Here is a 22,548-nt window from a genome sequence, read left to right as displayed (position 1 = left end):
AACTGCGTGGTCTGCACAATGAGCAATGCTCTGGTGTTATCATAAAGAAACACAAGCTGTTCAGGATAGTGAAATACCAAAAATCTACCAACTCAACATTTTTAAAAACCTTATTCTTTATCCTGCTGGGCTGTAGAAAATGCATAGTTCTGTTTCCTGTGTTCCACACTGTACTGTTGTTAGAACTATGTAAAACAATACATGCAAAACCTGGTGCAAAAAAAAGGTATTGCTTATCACCTCCAAATGATATTGCTTTTGACTTACCTACAATTAGCACCTGGGTGTCTCACCTCAGTGGGCCTTGTTGACCTACTTTCTTATTCTATCATTTGGCATTTTAACTCAGTTTATAGAGATTATAACATCCTGAGAAATATTTTGTAAGAAATACAAAATATCAAAAAAGACAGCTTTGCTGCCCTAGTCACAGGTGACATTATCAACACTGGTTTCCCACAGGTGTTCTAGACATCTCTGGGACCCCAAGCCCCGTCCTTGCTGTCTCAGCAGAACCAGACTGAGCCCTCCCTGACCTGCATTTCCTAGTCCACCTGAACTCCAGTCACATTCCCGACACTGCAGTCATCTTGAGCAGTGTAAAAGGATAGTGTTCTCAAAAACCCCTGGCAAGATCAACCTCTGCTTTAAATATGTTATATAGATATATATAGGTAGATAGTTATACACAGATATATATAAAGCTTTCTGATGAAAAATAGATTTATAGACTCACATTTGGTTCCATAATATAGCTAAGACTTGGCTTGCTGAGACAGGCTTTTCCAGAGAGGAGTTGCTTTTATCATTCCAGAGAAAGTGAGAAAGAGCTGTCGCAGGTGAGAGAATTCAGTGGCAAGAGATCGCAAAGAAGGCAGTCCTGCCTCGTATTGAACTCCTCCCTTTAAATGACTAGGGAAAGAAAGTCTACATGACATTTTAAATGGACTATTCTCCTGTTGGCCATTTGCTGTGTAATGCTTTTAATGTTTAAAAGAAACTTCAGCAATTAATCTGGTGGGTCTTGGCGAAAGCTTCACCTTGAAGCATCCCGACTAGACAAGGGCACAGCCCTGGCAAAAGCTGTTCAGTGGACAGCAAAGCAAAACACAAAATCGAGAATAGGCTTCATATGGTGCAGCTAACTTATTTCCTGGATCAAAACAAAAATACACAAAAAAAACAAGCAAAATTATTCCTTAGAGAATTTTAAAAGCTGGGCAGATTATGTAACCAGGCAGGAGGAATCTGGCATTCTAAACATTAGATTTACAAACTTTCAACACTGCCTTGGCCATTTGGAATCAGTGATGTTGGCAGCAGCATCAAATTATCAAAGATCTGAACAACAGATTTAAAAAATGCTACATCCCACAAAATAATAGATGTCTGACTAAAAAAAATCACTTGAGTTTATTTTTTAAAAGCTTTTTATAAAGAGAAATGACAAGGCTTGAGAATAAACCAACTTTATTTTATAACAGTATTACAGAAAGCAAAATATCATTTAATACAACTTGAAGCTGCTATAAATCTAATCTGGCATCATAACTATACATAGGGTCCAAAGCAAAGGTGGAAATGTTCAATACAGTTAACCAGTCCCTATCAGGTCTCTGGTGCCAGCTTTAAACGGTCTTGCTTCCTTATAACCATCAAACCACCACCACAGCCCCCAGCTCCTCTCCCCAGCATCCTCGAACCTGTGTGGATCATCCCACCATCTGAGAGAGGCAGACCTGCTCAAGCACAAAAGGTCAGTTTTACGGGCAGACAGAGAGGTTTAATACAAAGCGAAGTGTTCTACACAAATGTTGAAATAATGGACAGTATTGAAATTTGGACACGTTAAGAAAGAAAGCACTAAGGTTTTAAGCTGCCTGGATATGTTAGGAGGAGGGAAGAAGTCGCTTTCCCTTTCTCCTCCCTCCCGTCTCTGGAATGCTGCCGAAGGGCATGTGTCGAAGCGTTGGCACTGTGCGCGACAGGGCTCTAAACACAGTGCGAGGCCAGCGACTTCTTCATAGTTCTCCAGTCTGGAATGCCTGACTTTCTACAGACAGTAAAAAGTCACAGGACTGGAAGTCAAAAGGATCCAATATAAAAAATATCCCCAATGAATTTCTCAAACATTAGAAAACTTTCAAGATGTAAGAAATGCTTTTAATCTGTATTAATATTTTCTCACACAGTATATTTACTGCAATCTGAAAAGTCTGTAAATGTTTACTGGAATTGAATGGGAATTCAATGGGAAGAATCTGGAAGAAGGAAAGCCGCTATATGAATTAGTCATAGAGTTTCCTTTCCGCACAACAGCACCTGTTCAAGTGAACAGCACCTTACCAGCTGGGGCTGGCTTTGTTCATGATCATTGGGTCAAAATGAGTCGTAAAAAGCAGGTAGTTGTACACAAAGTAAACAGGAAACAAAACAAAATCCCTACTTAAAAAAAAAAAAAGAACCAAGAATATTTAGAAGTGGTTATAAAACAAAATAATGTATTAAAATGCGAGGGAACAGTGTAGACCAGAGCTGTTAAGGTAAGGTTTGGTGTTGGCATTGTAATTCTTCAGGCTTCTGGTCAGTGTTACCAGTTGTAGTATAAATTCGCTGGAGTAGTGGTGTGACATTAAGACTTGAAATGGTCAAAATTCTTCAGGTTCACAAAGTTGAATGTCGTTTAATAAATGAATTTCTAGGAGGAAAAAAAGAGAAAAGACTTAAATATTCCAAAAGACAGAGGTTTGAAAAAAAAATATGAAATTCATCAAATTTAAATCCGGTAATCAAGAGCTGCTATCTAGTTCTATAGTAAATGTTTACCAGAAGACATGCACGAGACCCTGTTCCACCCTTGAGGGCCTTGAAATACCTGAGAACCGACAAAAATACTAGAAACAATTGGCAAGAATAAACCAAAAGTTGTCTGACCAGTGGTGGTGCAGTGGATAAAGCATTGACCCAGAAGGCTGAGGTCACCGGTTAAAACCCTGAGGTCACTGGCTCTGAGCATGAACTAGTCAGTGCAGGGCCACTGGCTTGAGTGGGAGATTGTCCACACAATCCCAAAGCTTGCCAGCTTGAGGTCAGAGGTCACTGGCATGAAAAGCCAAGGCAAGGGGACACCAGCTGAGTTCAGTCAAGGCACATATGAGAAGCTCAATGTACAACTAAAGCACTACAGTGAAAGCAACTACGAGTTGATGCTTCTCACCCTCTCTCCCCTCCCTTCCTGTGTCTCAAAAAAATAAAATAAAATAAAGAATAAACCAAAAGAAAGTAAATTATAAAAAGAGGTAATTCATATAGTAAAAATATAAAAAAGAAACAAATACAGGTTTTTAAAGTAAATTCAGGGAAGGAGGAAGAACAAAGTCAATTTTGACTTCACTGAAATGAACAGACTGGGTACTTCAGGTGCAGAAGTGGGAAAGTGTATGATGTTAGGATGGGCGTACAGATGTACCGAGGATGGGCAAGGATGAACGGGAGAAACAGGATGGTGAGAAATGGGCATTATTGAAGCTAAGTAATATACAGTGAGTAACTGAGGGCAAGGTAAAAAATACTCAGTATATTCTTGAATACCAGGCCAAGAAGTATGACTTTGATCTGATAGATAAAGAATGAATTTAGAAAGAGCATTAAATAAAAAGACCAACTGAAATCTACCACAGTGATCCAGAGTAGAGTATGAGAGGCAGGGACGACAGGCCAGCGAGCAGGGGGTGGCCAGTTCCACTGGAGTACCACAAGTCCAGGAGGAGAAGCATGGGTCTGACTCCCTTGGTTCTGAGGAAGGTCTAACATGGCCTGAGATCTGTTTTCACGGTGGCCTCCATGTGATGAACAGGCTAAAGGTGGAGGGAAATGCGGACAGGAACACCAGCCTCGAGGCCACTGCAGTAGTCCTGGCTGCACGAGGAAGATGACAAAGGTCAGGTATGACTGCTAGATGGCAAGGACACAGATCTGAGTGGCTGCTGCAGAAATCAGGTGGAAGAGAGGATTTCGACAGACACAACTCAAGAATCAGACGGTGGAGACTAGGACGGCAGTACCAGAGTACTATCCTATCGGGGTTGGAGTCTTGGGCCTCAAAACAGAGAATAACGCGTACAGCCTGGGGGAGGTCTGAGGGCCAGAGACACAGATTTGTCAGCACAAAGGGACAAGTGACACCAACAGATGGAATTAGTCTCATGTAAGTATAACAAAAAAAAATGAAAGACACAAATCTTGGGAGCCCACAATAAAAGGTAAGTAGGTGGAAGAGAGGAATGAAATAGGAGTGGACAGGGAGGTAGACAAAAAATAAGGATGGCGCATTGACCCTGAAAAAAAAGGGGGGGGTTGAAGAAGATAACTGTTTCATTTTGTTTTTCAGCTTGAGTGGAAGTTTTGGCAAAAGGTAGGTGATTATGTGGATGGCAGAGTATGATAATTAAGGTCCTTTTCAAGAGATCCTGGCCCAAAGTAAAGCAGAATATAAACTGTTTTGGTTAGATAAAAGTTAAGTCTTATTTTAATGAAAAACCTCCCCATCATTTATATTTATCACAGATATTATTAGAGCCTCTTGATTATTCAGGACAGACTAATTAATCAGGTTCATTTTTTCCCCAACCCTGTTGTCTGCTTTAGGCTATTTCATTACTCATTAGTACTTCTGCTTGACTCTAGGCAGGGAAGAAGCAATGGAGAAAACACAAAGTCGTCTTTTTTGAGGTTAGTAATTACGAAAAGAAATGTAGGGGGATGGTGAGGAGGGAATGGCTAAAACTACCAATAGAATTGGATTTGGAAGTTATCTGTGACCTTCAGTCATGCTATCTATTCTTCTTTCTTTACGGGCTGTTGGCTCTGTTTTCTTAGTAAATATGCAGTGTTTGTTGGGACACAGCTGCCACTTTGCCCTGCTTATGGGACAGAAAACCCCTGATGCTACCAGTGTCAGAAACGTACAGAAAAAATGAGGTTAAGGGTTCTATCCTCCATTGCCTATTGGCTCCATGTCACTTTATTTCCAGGAATATGTTTTCACCAAAAATTAAGATTTCAATTTGTAAAATGAAGCTAAAATTAAACTTGTTTAAAAGTCATTAGTAGACAGGAATCTAGGAGTATGCAGGAGTTGCATAAAAGAAATCTTGGTTTCAAAGAGCTTCAACATTTACTGAAATATAGGGAGAGAAAAAGACATAGTCACCCATGTAAAGTCAAATATGTATCACTTATTTTAATTTATCTGCAATCAAACAACTAGAAAGATTTTAAAATAAGTCAATTTTTTTCCTGATAATAAGTATTACAAACAATAATCTTAATGTGCTCTTTAGATTCCAAATAGCTTTCAGAATCAAAGAAAATTAGAGTTACTATAATTTTAATGTTAAATACATTTTTTCTTACTCTTTAAGGAGCAGTAAATCAAGTATAACTCTGAGTTAACTAGATATTCAATATTTCTGAACACCCAGTTCCTTACTGTTCCAGATGATTAAGAAGCAATTGATTATATAGTTGTTGTTTTTAATTTACACATCCATCTATCTTTTTTTGATTGCTTTTTGCACTTAAACCCATAAAGAAATATATTTCCAAGTAGTAAACATCTAGCTTTTTGCATTGGGAAGGAGAAGACAAGGATGGGGTATCATTATTCTTTTTTTTTTTTTCTGAGACAGAGAGAGAGTCAGAGAGAGGGATCGATAGGGACAGACAGACAGGAATGGAGAGAGATGAGAAGCATCAATCATCAGTTTTTCATTGTGACACCTTAGTTGTTCATTGATTGCTTTCTCATATGTGCCTTGACCATGGGGCTACAGTAGACTCAGTAACCCCTTGCTCGAGCCAGCGACCCTGGGTCCAAGCTGGTGAGCTTTTGCTCAAACCAGATGAGCCCGCACTGAAGCTGGCGACCTCGGGGTCTCGAACCTGGGTCCTCCACATCCTAGCCCGACGCTCTACCCACTGCGCCACCGCCTGGTCAGGCTCATTATTCATTTTGATTTCTCTCTTTTTGGCATGTAACTGTGAGGGGAACGAAAAAAAAATATTTGGTCGTTTCTTAAGAGACTGCATTTTGGGTCTAAAACTTATCACATACCCCACACTGCAAACTAGGCACTGGTTTTTCACATATGAGCTGTAAAGTTTCAAGAACTCTTTTTTTTTTTTTAAAGCTTTAATTCTACTTTATATTCATAGAAGTCTTGATATCTTTATACAAATTGACAGGTATTATAGGTATTATTCAACCTGTTTTCACTTTGACAAGGTCTTAATATTCACACCTAGAGTCTGGATAAGATCATATAGCTATTAAGTACATGGATCATATTTTATGTATTAGAATTTTGGTCAAGCAAACAAAAACCTAAACCACTGTTTTCACATTTCAGTTTCCCAACCTTGGACTATACAATGTTAGTGAACATTTCTAATTACTATACTCACATTCCATAGCCTTTGTCCCCCTCTATTGGCCACTGTGGAAATAGGTTTCACACATTTGTGATTAAATGGCTGTTTCATCTAATCACAGGTCTAATTCTATGTCCAAAGTCGGCAAAGATACATGCCATTTACCTATTTAAACCCTCACAGAGGGTTCAGAGGGTTCTTAAATCTGTCTTTCTCAGTGTGCCCTGATGAGCAATGGGAAATCCATCAAGTTCAAGCACAGAAGTTCTGCACCTCATCTGAAAAGCACAACCTCAATTTCCAGAGACAAGGGGCTCACATGGTGGCTCTTGATCTTGAGCGCGCTTTACTCCAGGGGTTGATTCAGTAAATTGTAAATGCACCCTTTTTAGAAAGCACTGGAGCCTGACCAGGTGGTGGCGCAGTGGATAGAGCGTCGGACTGGGATGCGGAAGGACCCAGGTTCGAGACCCCGAGTCGCCAGCTTGAGCACGGGCTCATCTGGCTTGAGCAAAGAGCTCACCAGCTTGGACCCAAGGTCGCTGGCTCCAGCAGGGGGTTACTTGGTCTGCTGAAGGCCCACAGTCAAGGCACATGTGAGAAAGCAATCAATGAACAACTAAGAAGTGCAACGCGCAACGAGAAACTGATGATTGATGCTTCTCATCTCTCTCCATTCCTGTCTGTCCCTATCTCTGTCTCTGTAAAAAAAAAAAAAAAAGAAAGCACTGGACACAAACCACTGGAAACACAGCCTTTCAGTGATAAAGAATCCTGCAGGAGTCTTAGTAAAAATGTAAGACTGTGGTTTTTATACAAAATAATTAAAACTGTGCAAGAAAACATTCCACTTCTTCAGATTAATGAAGATTCAAATACTAAATGGCAGTAATAAAAGCAAAGATTATAAAAAGATGACTTGGGGAGGGTGAACACACAGTATGGTGCACAGAGATGTATTGTAGAATCGATAACCTGAAATTTGTATAATTATGTTATTCAGTGTTACCCATAAATTCAATTAAAAAAACAAAAATACAAATAAAGTATTTATGTAAGGCACAATGCAACTATTTCTTAAATAAAAATCAGGTTCATGAACTCAAGTGTAAAGTTTAGTTTTAAATAGTTTATGTATTTCAGTTATTTCTAATGCTAACCTTTTATTTTTCCTTGGCTCTCAATTGCACATTTGATTTTAATTTTTGAACAGAATTTTCATTGTACGAATATAAGAATCCTAGAACCAAAAAGCCAAGGATGATAAATTTCCACTTGGTCAACCCAGGAAATAGTCAATTCTTAAAATGTTAGCGTTATCACTACAACTAAGACCCAGTTCTCAAAGTGTGGTCTGTAGATCTTGGGAGTTACCAAGACAGTTTCCAACAGTCATAAATTCAAAGCTACTTCATAATCACGCAAGACACTGTCCCTTCCAGGGTGCTGACATTTTCACTGATGGTGCCAACAACAATGGTGAGTAAAGCTGATGGCATCTCAGCACACACAGGTCAAGGCCATGGCACCAAAACAAACTGTCTTTACTCACCACACTCTTGCTATGAAATAAAAAGAAAGCCAGTTTCATTTCATGAATTTGACTCCAAAGGCAAGGGAAGTGAAAGCAAAGATAAATGAATGGGACCACATCAGACTAAGAAGCTTCTGCACAGCAAAAGAAACTGACAACAAAACAGACAGACAGCCCAGTAAATGGGAGATGATATTTTCAAACGACAGCTCAGATAAGGGCCTAATATCCAAAATATACAAAGAACTCACAAAACTCAACAACAAACAAGCAAACAATCCAATAAAAACACGGGAAGAGGACATCAACAGACAGGAAGAAATACAAATGGCCAAAAGATATATGTAAAAATACTGATCATCACTAGCTATTAGAGAAATGCAAATCAAAACTACAATGAGATACCACCTCACACCTGTTAGATTAGCTGTTATCAACAAGACAGGTAACAACAAGTGTTGGAGAGGCTGTGAAGAAAAAGGAACCCTCATTCACTGTTGGTGGGAATGTAAAGTAGTACAACTATTATGGAAGAAAGTATGGTGGTTCCTCAAAAAATTAAGAATAGAACTACCGTATGAACCAGTAATTCCTCTACTGGGTATATACCCCCAAATCTCAAAAACACTGGTACGTAAAGACACATGCAGCCCCATGTTCATCGCAGCATTGTTCACATTGGCCAAGACATGGAAACAACCTAAAAGCCCTTCGACAGGTGATTAGATAAAGATGTGGTACATATATACTATGGAATACTACTCAGCCGTAATAAATGATGATATAGGATCATTTACAGCAATATGGATGGACCTTGATAACATTATACTGAGTGAAATAAGTAAATCACACAAAATTGAGACTCATAGACATGGACAAGAGTGCAGTGGTTACCAAGGGGAGGGGCATAAAGAAAACTAAATAAAAGCTGACAGAGGGCAATTTGACTTTGGGTGATGGGTATATAACATAATCAAATGTCAAAATGATCTGGAGATGTTTCTCTGAATCTATGTACCGATCAATGTCAACCCATTAAAATTGTCTAAATAAAATTTTTAAAATATTTAAAAAAAGAGAAAAAGCCAGTTTTACTTAAGAATGTACTTGATGAAACAAAGTATCAATTTTCTTAGAGCTCAACCCTTGTGTTTATGTCTTAATGTTCTGCATGATAAAAAGGGAGGTATGTATAAAACAAAGAGTGCTGTGTACAGAGTATAATGGATGTGTAGACGACAAGCATTTGTGCAAATGTTAGAACTGAAGAAGCCACTTTTTTCACAAAATTTCTTTTTTACTTGAGAGAATTATTGACAAATTATTTTATTCAATTGGATATCTGGCAGGCATTTTCTTGAAAATGAAGTGAGCCTGTCACTTCCAGGAAAACAATGGATAGTATTTGTCGCCAATGATAAAATCAAGCTTTCAGGTAAAGACTAGAATTTTGGAAAATTGTGTTTTGGCCACTATGAGATTCCCAATATTTAAAGACTCTTCTCATGAGACCAGTGGCAGCCACTGAGCTTTTCACTGTTAATTTACCCTTTCTAGGATGGCGCATAGTTGGAAGACAGGGTTCTTTTACAAAGTGACTATTTTTTAGCTTTTGTTTGATTTATACTGTGGTAAATTTCAGCTTCTGATTTGTAGTATGGTCAATTTCAATAGCTGCAATTCACATAAACAGAAGCACTCTGGGCTCTTCAACAATTTTAAGAATGTGAAGTGGTCCTGAGACCACGAAGCTCGAGTACTGCTTATGTCGAATCTGCTGTCACGACTGCCGTTCCTTCTCTCACAGGTATCTGTGAGTCTGCTGCATACGGAGGGGAAAATGGAGTGCTGTGTTTTTCTTCCTTTCAGTCAAATGAAACTCACCACCTATAATACAAATAATTCAGCAAAGTGGTTTTGCTTCCCCTGGTTTGTCTGAACATGCAAACGCTGCTCTGGTGCCACTCTCTGCTCACCACTCTCATGTGGGGCCTCTGAGACCCACCGTCAGTCAGGTCCCTCAGGATGGGCTGGGATCCACGTTCTCCGTCTCTGCTCGATAACACACACACTTACACAACAGTGCCTCAAAGCCAAAACTTCAGTTTAACGTTCGCTAGGATCAAGTCATTTATCTTTGCTTTGGGGAGAGTCCATATTGAGAGGTTTGCTGCAAATTTCCGTTTTTCTAAAAGACATGTCTTTGCACAGCTTTAGTTGCCACCTGTCCTGAGGAGGTTCTGGAAGAGCCTTCCCCTTCCCGCTACCTGCGATGGTCTAAGCTGTCTGTCTTTAAGGCAGTTAGACCCCCTTCCCTTTGAGAAAAGGATGAGCTATCAGTGATTTCTTCAGGCCAATTAAATGATTTTTTTAAAGCTAACAGTAATTTTCCTATTAGAATCTTTACACCTGACACATTCAAGTCACTCAAAGAATTACTACCATGCAGCAATTTCAGAATACCCTGTCAATTTTACCTGAAACATAACTATTTTATAAAATATGGTTTGACTTATTCACTTAGCTTTATATCATAGCTTCAATTTCAAAAATATTTTGTACAAAATAACTTTCTAAAATGAGTCGTGTTTTAGGTACAGTGGTGGGCGTTTGTTATTTGACAGATTCTGATCATGGATTTTTGTACAAAACAGTATGGGATGTGGTTGGTTCTGGCCATGCCAATCACGAACTGTGTGTCATGGGTGAGCGAGTTAAGCTCTCCAGGCCTCGGTGCCCTTGTCTACATTACAGGTGATGATAAGAACTCATTCAAGTAATAATGGCAAAGTTCTCAAACACAGCTGGGCACAGAGTAGGCGCTCAATAAATGCTAGCTAATATTCTTTTTATAGATTTTCATACGTGGTATTTCACTCCTACTTTTACTTTCAAATGAAATTCAATTCTACTCTTACAGACAGAGATGTTCAGTTCAGTTTCTCCATTAATACCTGCCTGAATCAGTATAATGGTTTCCTCACAGGAGACCACTGATGAATAAATCTACGGAAGGGCAGTGCTCTTCCTATACTCAAATGCGCTTTGCAGATGAGCTACAGAGCAAAGTCTAAACTGAGGTACTCACATGAATGGAACACCCTCTGCAATTCACTCTTGACAAGTTTTCTAGGTCTGCTGGAACAGCATAAGGCTCCCATGTAGGAACTGCTCTTTGTGATACCCATCCCACTGTTCTACACGCTCTTTCCTCTCTACCCATATAATTAAACCCTCCCCTGCGCTCTGCAGCAAAGAGCTGTCCTGCCACCGAAGCAGGGAGGTCTTCCCTGACCTGCCAATCAGAAAGTTTCTCCTGTCACAGCCCTTTATCTAGGCTTCTCTTGAAAAATATTGATTTTTATCCTATATTCCATTTATATACATGTTCTTATACCAGCTACAATAGTCCCTTGAACATATATATTAATGAATCCATAAGTTAAAGTGACAGGGCCTAATCTTCAAGGCAGGAGAAGAGCAGGGGCTGGGGGAGGGAGGAAACAGAACTGCATTATGTCTCTAGGAGGAAAGCCCCACCGCCTATCTTCGCCATTACTTTCATCTGCTGATTTAAGTAGAAAATATGTGGGTCTTCTTCTGTTGAATAACTCTATCTATGAGAGGACTCTTTCTTCTTTAAAAAAACTGGCTTTTCCAATTGTCTGAAGCATTGACAAAGATTTCTAAGATTAGTTATTATTTGGCCTGAAAGCTACAGTGCCGTCTTCTGCGTTATTCTACTAGGCTCAAATCTTGTGGGAGCTTGCTATGAACGCATTCTACAAAACCATAAAGCTCCTTTTAAAGAACAAGTGCACCATCGTGAAGGTCATACTCAGTATACTTTATTCTAGCTAAGCCTTTGCAAATCTTAGGTTCATAAGATAAGGAGAGTAAGAAGACATTTCTCTGCAGCATCAAATAAAAGTTGCCCTTAAAAATAGTAACAAAACCTTTATCTTTTAGAAAACTATCTTTAAGCTTTTATGAACAGAACTTTCTAAGTTTTCATTTAATATTTTTCTTATAGAAAGTAAGTAGGAATCAAAAGAATTCATTTCTAGACTTAATTAGTTTACCTTTTTTTCAAACATCTTTAAAATCTAGTATGTTATTTTATACTTAAAGCACATGCCCAACTTGGAATAGGCACATTACAAAAGCCCAATAGCCACATGTGGGTACTGGCTACCACAATGAATACAACAGGTTTAGATTCCCACTTGTTCTAAAGCTAACTAAACTATTTTGATGCATGAGAGTTACAGAAACAGTAGGCTAACATGTCCTTGAAATGTAATCCTCATGAGGAACAGAGTATCTTAAAACACATACACACACATACATTTACACACAAACTTAATTAGTTGCCATAGCAAAATTCCTCCTATTGCCATACAAGTTTACATGGTCAAAAAACAGTATCTGGCCCTGGCTGGTTGGCTCAGTGGTAGAGTGTTGGCCTGGCGTGCAGGGGTCCCGGGTTCGATTCCCAGCCAGGGCACACAGGAGAGGCGCCCATCTGCTTCTCCACCCCTCCCCCTCTCTTTCCTCTCTGTCTCTCTCTTCCCCTCCCACAGCCGAGGCTCCATTGGAGCAAAGATGGCCTGAGCGCTGGGCGCTGGGGATGGCTCCTTGGCCTCTGCCCCAGGCGCTAGAGTGGCTCTGGTCGCGACAGAGCGACGCCCCGGAGGGGCAGAGCGTCGCCCCCTGGTGGGCGTGCCGGGTGGATCCCAGTCGGGCGCATGCGGAAGTCTGTCTGTCTCTCCCCGTTTCCAGCTTCAGAAAAATACAAAAAAAAAAACAGTATCTGGGATGCCAAACATTAGAGAAGTTCTTGAGACAAATGGAATTATACTTAGCTTCACATGTGGATAGTATTTTGTGATTCTTCAGTATAACTGACTTATGGCAAATTTTAAATTCTAGGATTCTATTTCCTTATTAAAAAAAATGGTAGGTGAGAGAAAGTGCTCTATATGTAGTTAAATATTCTTTTAATTTCCATACTCTTTAGACTAGGGTATAATAAAGTCATAACTGGCCCTGGCCGGTTGGCTCAGTGGTAGAGTATCACCCCTACTTGTGGGTATCCTGAGTTTAATTCCCAATCAGGACACACTGGAGACACAACCATCTGCTTCTCCACCTCTCCTCCTCACCCTTCTCTCTCCCCCCCCCCTTCTCCTCCTGTAGCCATGGCTCGATTAGGTCAAGCGCATAGCCCCAGGTGCTGAGGATGTCTTTGTGGAGCCTCTGCCTCAGGTGCTAGAAATAGCTTGGCTATGAGCATGGCCTCAGATGGGCAGAACATCGGCCCCAGAAGGGGGTTGCCAGGTGGATCCCAGTAGGGCGCATGTAGGAGTCTTTCTATCTCCCTTCCTCTCACTTAGAAAATAAAAATAAAATAAAAAATAAAGTCATAACTACCACCTTCACCCACCTCAAGAGGCCAGGCGGGTAACATGAGTAGGGAGACCGGGTACCAAGATCAACATAAAAGATGCTGATGACTTTGAGAGCACCAATCTGTGTAAGTGGCAGCCTCAACTCAGCCACTGCAACCGTGAGAGAAAGCAGGCTCAATATTGTCAGATCTACTGACATTTCTAAAATGGCTAGGTATCTTCCCAACTTAAGCGTTAGTAATGAATTCAAATTCTAAAAATACTGCTTTGGCCAAAAAAGAAAACTCTAGATACAGCCTGCTTGTCTTAGATTGGTCGATTTTGTCTGCCCTTCTCCCCGTTGTGGGTGCCATTTTTAACCCTAAGCACTAATGAAAACCTGGGGGAAATTCACAGTAGTTACATGGGATTAATAACCTTAACAAAACTGTAAGAGATAAAAGATAATAAACACCTGAATAGAAAAATAGACAAAGGACACACAATACTATATACAAATGATGTATTATAGAATTGTACAACTGAAACCTATTAATTTTATTAACCAATAAATTCAATTAAAAAGAAATGCAAATGTGCATTTGTATATGTGTATTTCAACCTCATTAGCAACGAAAAAAACAAAACAAAACAAGCTCTTTCCTCACAATTTATTTATTTATTTTTTTGTATTTTTCTGAAGCTGGAAACGGGGAGGCAGTCAGACAGACTCCCGCATGTGCCCGACCGGGATCCAACCGGCATGCCCACCAGGGGGAGATGCTCTGCCCATCTGGGGCGTCGCTCTGTGGCGACCAGAGCCACTCTAGCGCCTGGGGCAGAGGCCAAGGAGCCATCCCCAGTGCCCGGGCCATCTTTCTGCTCCAATGGAGCCTTGGCTGTGGGAGGGGAAGAGAGAGACAGAGAGGAAGGAGAGGGGGAGGGGTGGAGAAGCAGATGGGCGCCTCTCCTGTGTGCCCTGGCCGGGAATCGAACCTGGGACTTCCGCACGCCAGGCTGACGCTCTACCACTGAGCCAACCGGCCAGGGCCTCTTTCCTCACAATTTTAAAAAGAGAAATACTCTTTCCTCACCAGATTAGCAAAGATTTTTAAAAATTGTATAATCTTTAGTGTTGGAAAGAACATGGAAAATGGGGAAACTCATAAACTGCTAGTGGGGTTCTAACTTTGTAGGACCTTTAAGAAAGACATTTAGCGGCCCTGGCCAGTTGGCTCAACGGTAGAGCGTTGGCCTGGCGTGCGGGGGACCCAGGTTCGATTCCCGGCCAGGGCACATAGGAGAGGCGCCCATTTGCTTCTCCACCCCCCCACCCTCCTTCCTCTCTGTCTCTCTTCCCCTCCCGCAGCCAAGGCTCCATTGGAGCAAAGATGGCCCGGGCGCTGGGGATGGCTCCTTGGCCTCTGCCCCAGGCGCTAGAGTGGCTCTGGTCGCCCCTGGTGGGCGGAGCCTCGCCCCTGGTGGGCGTGCCGGGTGGATCCCGGTCGGGCGCATGCGGGAGTCTGTCTGACTGTCTCTTCCCGTTTCCAGCTTCAGAAAAATACAAAAAAAAAAAAAAAGAAAGACATTTAGCAATATATCAAAACTCTTGGTAGCACACCAACCCTAATTTTAGAAAATATCTGCCCTAGATTAATTTTGTGACTACTGCAAACCTGACAAGCCCTTCACTCCTCAGAACCCGTTAGATATGCCCCGAGTCCCTCTCCTCGATTAATACGGAACTACATTAGTGGTTTCGTAGAGAAACAACAAAATTAATGCACAAAAAAAGTAAACATAAGTATAATCTTTGTAAGTGTGTGTATAACTGAAAACTGAGGAGTAATCTAAACCATTAATAGTTCAAGTAAACTATTATGCATCCATTCAACCATGCGTGAGAAATGATGAGATAATGATACTGAAAGTTAACTACGAAGTAATGTTAAGTGGAGAAAAAAACAAGTTAACAGAATCAACAGTCCAAGTCTTCAGTGTGTGTGTGTGTGTGAATGGATGTGTTTACATATATTTATTTACACTGTGAAGAGGAATTAGCTGTCTCTAGGAGCAAAGGAATTAAGGGTCACATACATTTTCTAGTCTTGCTGTTTTGAAAAATTATAACCTCCTTTGTTTTCTTATTACCAGGGGGGAAAAATAAAGATAGGTTCATTTGCAAAAACAATAGTTGATAATGATTCTGTCCAAGAGCAAGCCCTGGGGAATTAGTGACTCCCAGGGACACACGTTTCCTCCAAGGCCATGGCTTCAGTGCCTCTTGTTGTTTAGTTCAAATACACTTCATCTGACTCACACTGATAGCCCCTGCCAGATTTACAAATATTAAAACTGAACATTCCACAGCATTCCACGGTGAAAACTCACTAAATCCAAAATGGCTTTTTATTTCTATGTATAAAAGTCTTCATTTTAGGTTTGATTAGTCTATACTGAAAACTAATCTGTGCCCTGGCTGGCTGGCACAGTGGCAGAGCATCAGCCCAGCGTGTGGATGTCCTGAATTTGATTCCAGGTCAGGGCACACAGGAGAAGCGCCCATTTACTTCTCCACCCCTCCCCTTCTCACTCTCTCTCTCTCCCCTCCTATAGCCATGGCTTGATTAGAGTGAGTTGGCCCCGGGCACTGAGGATGGCTCCATGGCCTCCACCTCAGGTGCTAAGAAGAGCTCAGTTGCCGAGCAATGGAGCAATGCCCCAGATAGGCAAAGCATCGCCCCCCTAATGGGCTTGCCGGGTGGATCCCAGTCGGGATGTATGTGGGAGTCAGTTTCTCTATAACAAAATGCTGATTTTAGGAGTGAGTCTAGTACAACTAGGCAAATAGACTAAATAAAAATGCAACACACTTGATATGCCTACAAACCTCCTGGGTCTTCAACTGAAAATAGTCATGTGAAAGTCAATAGGCTTTCAATGCCCATCAGAGCCTACATATTAATGAGTAACTCATAATTAGCTAGAGCTCGGCTCAGCCAGCATGGTTTTCTCCTGTCAAATCAGTTAGATAGCTAATATTAACTTCCTATTTGGCTTATGAGTTCATTTTGAAATCACTGAACATCACACTGGCTTTGAAATGTCGGTTTGAACACATTATCTTGTTTAGAAATTAGTGTTCATATATGCACAACAGCACAGAAAGCAAACCACTAATGTAGTTCCGTATTAATCGAGGAGAGGGACTCGGGGCAAATCTAACGGTTCTGAGGAGTGAGGGGCTTGTCAGGTTTGCAGCAATCACAGCGCTGGCTCTGGTGGCTCTGAGACCTGATGCAGTGCTCTCCATCTTCCCCGATGAAGACGGGCAGAGCGGACAGAACAAGAAAAGACACTACTACTGTTTTTCAGCTCCCTGAAAGCCCTCTCTACCTAAAATCTGTTTCCTCAGCCTGCTACAGGGCTTCGCCCCTACTTCTTGACTAAAGTAGCTCTGACAAAGGCCCCAGGTTATACCAACAATTTTAGAGGTCACATTTGCTTAACTTCTTTGCCATATTTAACACTTGATTGCTCGCTCCTTCTTGAAGTTACCCTCTCTGGCACGTTTCATGACACCTTTTCTGCCCGTTTTCATCCTACCTTCTGGCTCCTCCTCCTCCTCTTTGTCCTCTGCTCCCCAGGTCACAACACCCTGACCTGGCCCTGAGTGACACCACTCCAACAGAAGGCTTCATCAGTAGATGATTTGCAGATGACCTTCACATCTCCGTCTCCCGAGCCTAAGCCTGTTGTGCTCTCTCTCAACTCTTGGCTCCCTCCTGAGCCTCTCCATGTAGGCACCTCTCCAAGTCAATATCTCTGGGATAACAAATCTCCATATTCATTTATTTCACTCTTAGGACTAAAAAGAATTTGTGGCTGACATTATGTGTTATACAAAATTTTTATAATCTGCCTCAAAAACAAACCCTTCTTTAAGCCCTAGTATCTCCCCCAGTTTACAGACAGCAGAATTGAGGCAGAGGAGTGAAATACCTACCGAAATCACCCAACTATGAAGTAGACACAAATTTGCTATGTGGCGTTTTATGCTACACTATCTAGTAAATTTCCAATTACCCATGTTGTGTGTGCATATAAAATGGGGCCTTATAGATTCACTTTCAAGCTTCCTCCACAATTCCTATGACAGTTGGTTTCTCTTATAAAGTACCAAAGAAAGAAAACACACACTTTTGCTTTAAGGTAGAGCAGAGGACTGGTGATACTGCACATGACGTGTAAAATGAAACATAAATTCCTTGACTGAATTACACGAACCACTACTAACTCATTTGCCCAAGCTACAACCTTGGCAGTATCTGGCATTCTTCCCTGCTCACCCACCTACTCAACTTACTAACTTCTATACCGCCACAGAGTCACCCAGCCATACCTTTTTCCTACTTATCACCTCTCAAACACACGAGGGGCTTTTCAGGATAAAATATAGCCTCTTTAGCGTGGCTTATGAGACTCCTTCTGACCAGACCTGTGCCTGCCTGCTCCCTTCATCTCCCGTCACTCTCCTACAAGTAGTCTGCAACCCAGCTACACCTGACTTTGTGCGGCTCCTAGAGCGTCAAGTTCACAGCACTGTACCCTGCCTGGCATGCCTCCTTCCACGCCTTTCTTCACTGAGCTAACTCCCACTCTCCTTGCAACTCAAGTGAGACGCCCCCTCCTGATTTAGAGACCTTGCTTTTTGGTTCCCACTACACTCAATTGAGAAGTATCATGAAACCTGAAACTATTGTTACCACTGTCTTACATCTCTGTGACCTTGTCTGACCTGAAATCTCCATGATAAAACTGTAAAAGGTATCTAATGGGCACTTCATTTATCTTTGTATAATGAGCAAATAAATGAATAAAATGAGTGAATAGTTCAGAAGCTCCTGTCATTTCAGCCCTGGGCGGCTCGCTGCTCTCAGATGAAAAGGAAGCGTTCATTTTTTCACCCCACATCACTGGTTACTCTGGAGTCAGTGAGGCGCATTTGAAGTCTGGGTTCAGAGAGCTCCTGGTGCCAACTGAAGCCGAGTCCTGAGCTCCCGTGCAGGCTCGTTCTCTCTGAGGCCGCACACTCTTCCCCCTCCCTCAGTAACACTGTGCGTCCACCTAGGGGCTTGTATACACACTGATGACAAACTGCAGGAGGGAATAGTCCCTAAGAGGTTCCAGAGGTTCACTGAAGAACTCCCTTGACGTCTATGTTTTCTTTTTCACAGTGTCTGAATTTAGCTCCTCTCTGCCTCACAGCTGGCCAGTACCCAGCTGGACGGCAGATTGGGAGGTTCGGTCCACTGCAGGCTGTCCTTTGACCATCTCTCTGTCCGGTCCACCCCCAACTTTCTGTGCTTGATCAAAAGCTCAGAACGACTCCAAAGGGAGAGGTCAGGTCAGGAGGAGAGCTCTTCATATCTGAAAAAGGGGAGCCGGGACCACACACAGGTATTTATTCTTTTCTGATGTGCGGTATGGTCCTGCTCTTTCCTCGGCCCACCTGCTGCCTCGGCACGGTCCTGGCAGGGCCGCGGAGGGTGGCTGAGGCAGTGGAAACGCCGCATCTCAGCCAGACCATCACCAGCAATGGAAAGTTTTCAAGAACAAGCTGTGGTCAGCGGGGGAAATGCTATAATGACTTTGAGACACTGACATGACGTCCTATTTGCCCTTCAAATTTCACCTCAAACTTTCTCAAGTAACAGGTTCAACTTGTAATGATTCCAGTCTGTTTGTTTCTGCTCCCAATATGACAATTTCAGCCCACAGTGCCCCTACCCTAGCACATTTTGGTACTTGAGTATTTTTGAATAGATGAATGACCAGCCATCCTATGGGGCATTTATCTATTGACTGGTCAATGCAGGGATTTAAAAAAAAAAAAAAAAAACTTAGTATATGTGCTGTGTGATAAAACCTGCTTTTTAAAATTCAAATTCTGTGTACATATATAATTATGAACATTTACTAATTTCATTAAGAATTCTCTAGCACAACTCTTACTAGCTATACTTAGTCATCACATAATGATGGCAGCATATGGTACAACCAGCCCCTGCTGTTGGCCATGCAGACTGTTGCCAATTTCTTGCTAGTATACATAAAAATGTAATAATTATACTTTGTACATATCTCATTATATAAGATAAATTCTTAAGAGTGGTATAAATGGTAGGCATGTTTAGTGCAGGTGTTTGTCAAATTGTCCTCCAGGAAATATTACTAATTTATACAACTGCATATTTTTCCTCCTGCAACCTCCCCAACACTGGTTAAAAACATAAACTTTGCCAGATTTATAAGTAAAAACTTGTACACTAAAATTTTAATTGATACTCACACAATAGTGTGGCTGAACATTTTTTGTTAATGTTCACTTAAGTTTCTTTTTTTTTTTTTTTACAGAGACAGAGAGTGAGTCAGAGAGAGGGATAGACAGGGACAGACAGACAGGAATGGAAAGAGATGAGAAGCATCAATCATTAGTTTTTTCATTGCATGTTGCAACACCTTAGTTGTTCATTGATTGCTTTCTCAATGTGCCTTGACCACAGGCCTTCAGCAGACCGAGTAGCCCCTTGCTGGAGCCAGCGACCTTAGGTTCAAGCTGGTGGGCTTTTGCTTAAATCAGATGAGCCCACGCTCAAGCTGGCGACCTCGGGGTCTCGAACCTGGGTCCTCTGCATCCCAGTCCAACGCTCTATCCACTGCGCCACCGCCTGGTCAGGCAATGTTTACTTAGTTTCTATGTGGTTTACTTGCTTAATCCTCTGCCTGTTTTTCTAAAGTGTTTAAAATTTTTGATGACACAAAAGATTTCTTAATACATTCAGGATATTAATCCTTTCTCTGCTAGGCATATTAAACATTGTCATTTAACCTTTACTTTTTTTTAAATTTTGATTTAATTAAAGTTTTAAATTTTTATATAACCAAAGAAATATTTTCTTTTTATAATTCCCTGATATGCCATTTTTAATGTCTATATTAAGACAATTTAACTCATCTCTCCCTTTGTGCCCCCTTAAATAAATTCTATCATCTAACCAGAGGGAAAGTGGACAGAGGGAAAGGGGATGATAGCATGGGATGAGAGCAGAAAAGCAAATCCTGGAGGGAAGGGGGAGGGTGTTATGGGGAGGGGGACAGGAGGAATGTACTGGGGAACATGGGGGAGGGGAGGATGAATTTGGGGGTACACTAGAATCTATGTAAACACAAATTAAAATAAATTAAAAAAAAATCTCTTATCTAAATGAAGGTAATAGCACCTTCCTCAAAGCATCATTGTGAATATTAAGATAATTATACCAGTGTGCTTTTAAATAGTAAAGCAATTTATAAATGCCAATTATTATCAGCCCAAATACATGGCAGTGGTTAACACCACATGCCCATTAGTGGAGAGTTTATAATTCTATGCAGGCAATCTGAGCAGGTGTCCTTGGGGATGACACAGTCTGAACAATCAGATGGGACCACAGGACACAGACACTACGATGCAGAAGTCCACTGCACATCCCTCAGCTTGGTGCAGAGGCGCAGAAGTCACGAGAACGGCCCTGGACAACACAGGCCCCCTTACCTTAACTTAGTCTTCCCCCTCCTCCATCTCGGTTTCTTTGTGCACCACCACTCTCGTGACCGACATGTCGGGGTGCTGCTCTCGGGCCTCCCGGATGGCCTGGGCCAGCGCCTGCAGGGTCAGACACAGCATGTCAGCGGAGGGCGGCCCGCTCGGATGGCAAACACGGGCACACTCAGCACCTGGACTCCACCTCAAGCCAACGTGGTTCTGCTGCTCTAATTGAGGAAGCAGGAAGATTTGAAATGAGCTCTCTGTTCATCTTAGGGAATGCCTCGCATTCTCCCGAAGCTCCATTTCTCCACTCTGTTGTCAAACAATACACATGGAAGAAACACGCTGGCTCTGAACCCCAGCCCTGCGCTCACCGCAAGACTTGGGGAAACGGCTCCTCTCCGACCTCAGTGTTCCCACCTGTCACCTGAGACTAAGGCTAAGGTCTCAGATCACCTTAGGTCTGTTGTAAGGATAGGAGGGACGGGGTACGGCATCGGCCTGGTGTCTGCTGTGTGCATGCAGGTGACACTTGCTGCTGCCCAGGCGCCCGCAACCCTGAGGTGCAGAACCAGACCACACTCTTCGCTGCCCTCTTGGGCTCTCAGTAATTGTTTGAATAGAATGTTTGTTGAACTAAAATATGACAGTAAAATTATTTATAAACTTCAAGGGCACTGAACAATTAAAACTGCAGCAAACATGATGACACACCATCAGTAAAGCTTAAAACCAGAGAGAGATGAATCTTCAGTTAAAAGTACAGGCCCCCATTCTCCCTATTCTACAGCTGAAAACACTACAGCAGCAAGGCTGATGGTTTTTCCTCAAGACCGTCCTGTCGGGCGGGGGCGGCAGGGCCGGAGTGGGACTCAGGGCGTCCGTCCGCTGGTTCTTTTCTCTGGACCAGGCTGCGAAAAGCAACAAGGTTTCCCTGCATGACATCAGAGAGCACATCTATACACCTGCTGCAGCAACACGCAAAGATGTTCAGAGAGGTCTTGGGAAGAAAGTAAAAGCGACCACCACAGAACAACAACACTCAACATCTAGGCCAGATCTCCAAAACTAAAAAGAAATTCTACGAGGCTGGAGAGCACCGTGACTCACACGGAATACATGCACCTGAGAAAGGCAGTTCTTCCTATTGCTGTCACTGCCTGAGGGGACAACTGTACTGCTTATTAGGAATATCGTTTCTGTCAGTGAAAGGTTGCTGGGCAAAACCCGGAGCCTCATTCCACACAAAAATGGTGAAGCTACAAAAAAAATTTGTTTTTACATCAAAAAACTTTTGCACAGAAGCTTGGAAGACAGTGGCAGTGCTTAAATGTCCACTAGGGAACAAACTCTGGCAGCTCACCTGCGTCAGGACGAGAGAAGTCAGACAGGGGCCCAGCCTCCTGCCTGAGTGGTGGGGTGACCATGTGTCAGGTGGGGACAGCAGGAAGACCAGAGGGCAGGAGGGCAGCAGGTAGAGGAGCAGGCACCTTACCTCCAAGGGGGCAGAGAGTGCTTCTGTGTATGGACTACAAGGCCAGCAGGAGTGTGCGTGCGTGCGTGCGTGTTTGGAGACCAAAGCTGTCTATTCCAGGTTGGTC

The 22,548-nt window shown here is 42.1% G+C and overlaps 1 protein-coding gene across 20 annotated transcripts in view; it reads right to left on the bottom strand.

Moving 5' to 3' along the window:
• Positions 1-1,453: 1,453 nt before the first annotated feature.
• EPB41L2 (erythrocyte membrane protein band 4.1 like 2) overlaps positions 1,454-22,548 on the bottom strand; it is a 227,831-nt gene continuing 206,736 nt past the window's right edge. For all 20 annotated transcript variants that reach the window (XM_066373228.1, XM_066373229.1, XM_066373220.1 and 17 more), the window contains 2 exons: positions 20,954-21,064; positions 1,454-2,698 (listed from right to left, as the gene is read on the bottom strand). In XM_066373228.1, the coding sequence (XP_066229325.1) occupies positions 20,960-21,064 (105 nt within the window). In that variant the 3' untranslated portion in view covers positions 1,454-2,698; positions 20,954-20,959. The remainder of the gene's footprint in view (positions 2,699-20,953; positions 21,065-22,548) is intronic.

The sequence above is a fragment of the Saccopteryx leptura genome, chromosome 3, assembly GCF_036850995.1.
Source record: "Saccopteryx leptura isolate mSacLep1 chromosome 3, mSacLep1_pri_phased_curated, whole genome shotgun sequence".
Lineage (NCBI taxonomy): Eukaryota > Metazoa > Chordata > Mammalia > Chiroptera > Emballonuridae > Saccopteryx > Saccopteryx leptura.
This window is presented reverse-complemented; position numbering and strand designations above follow the sequence as displayed.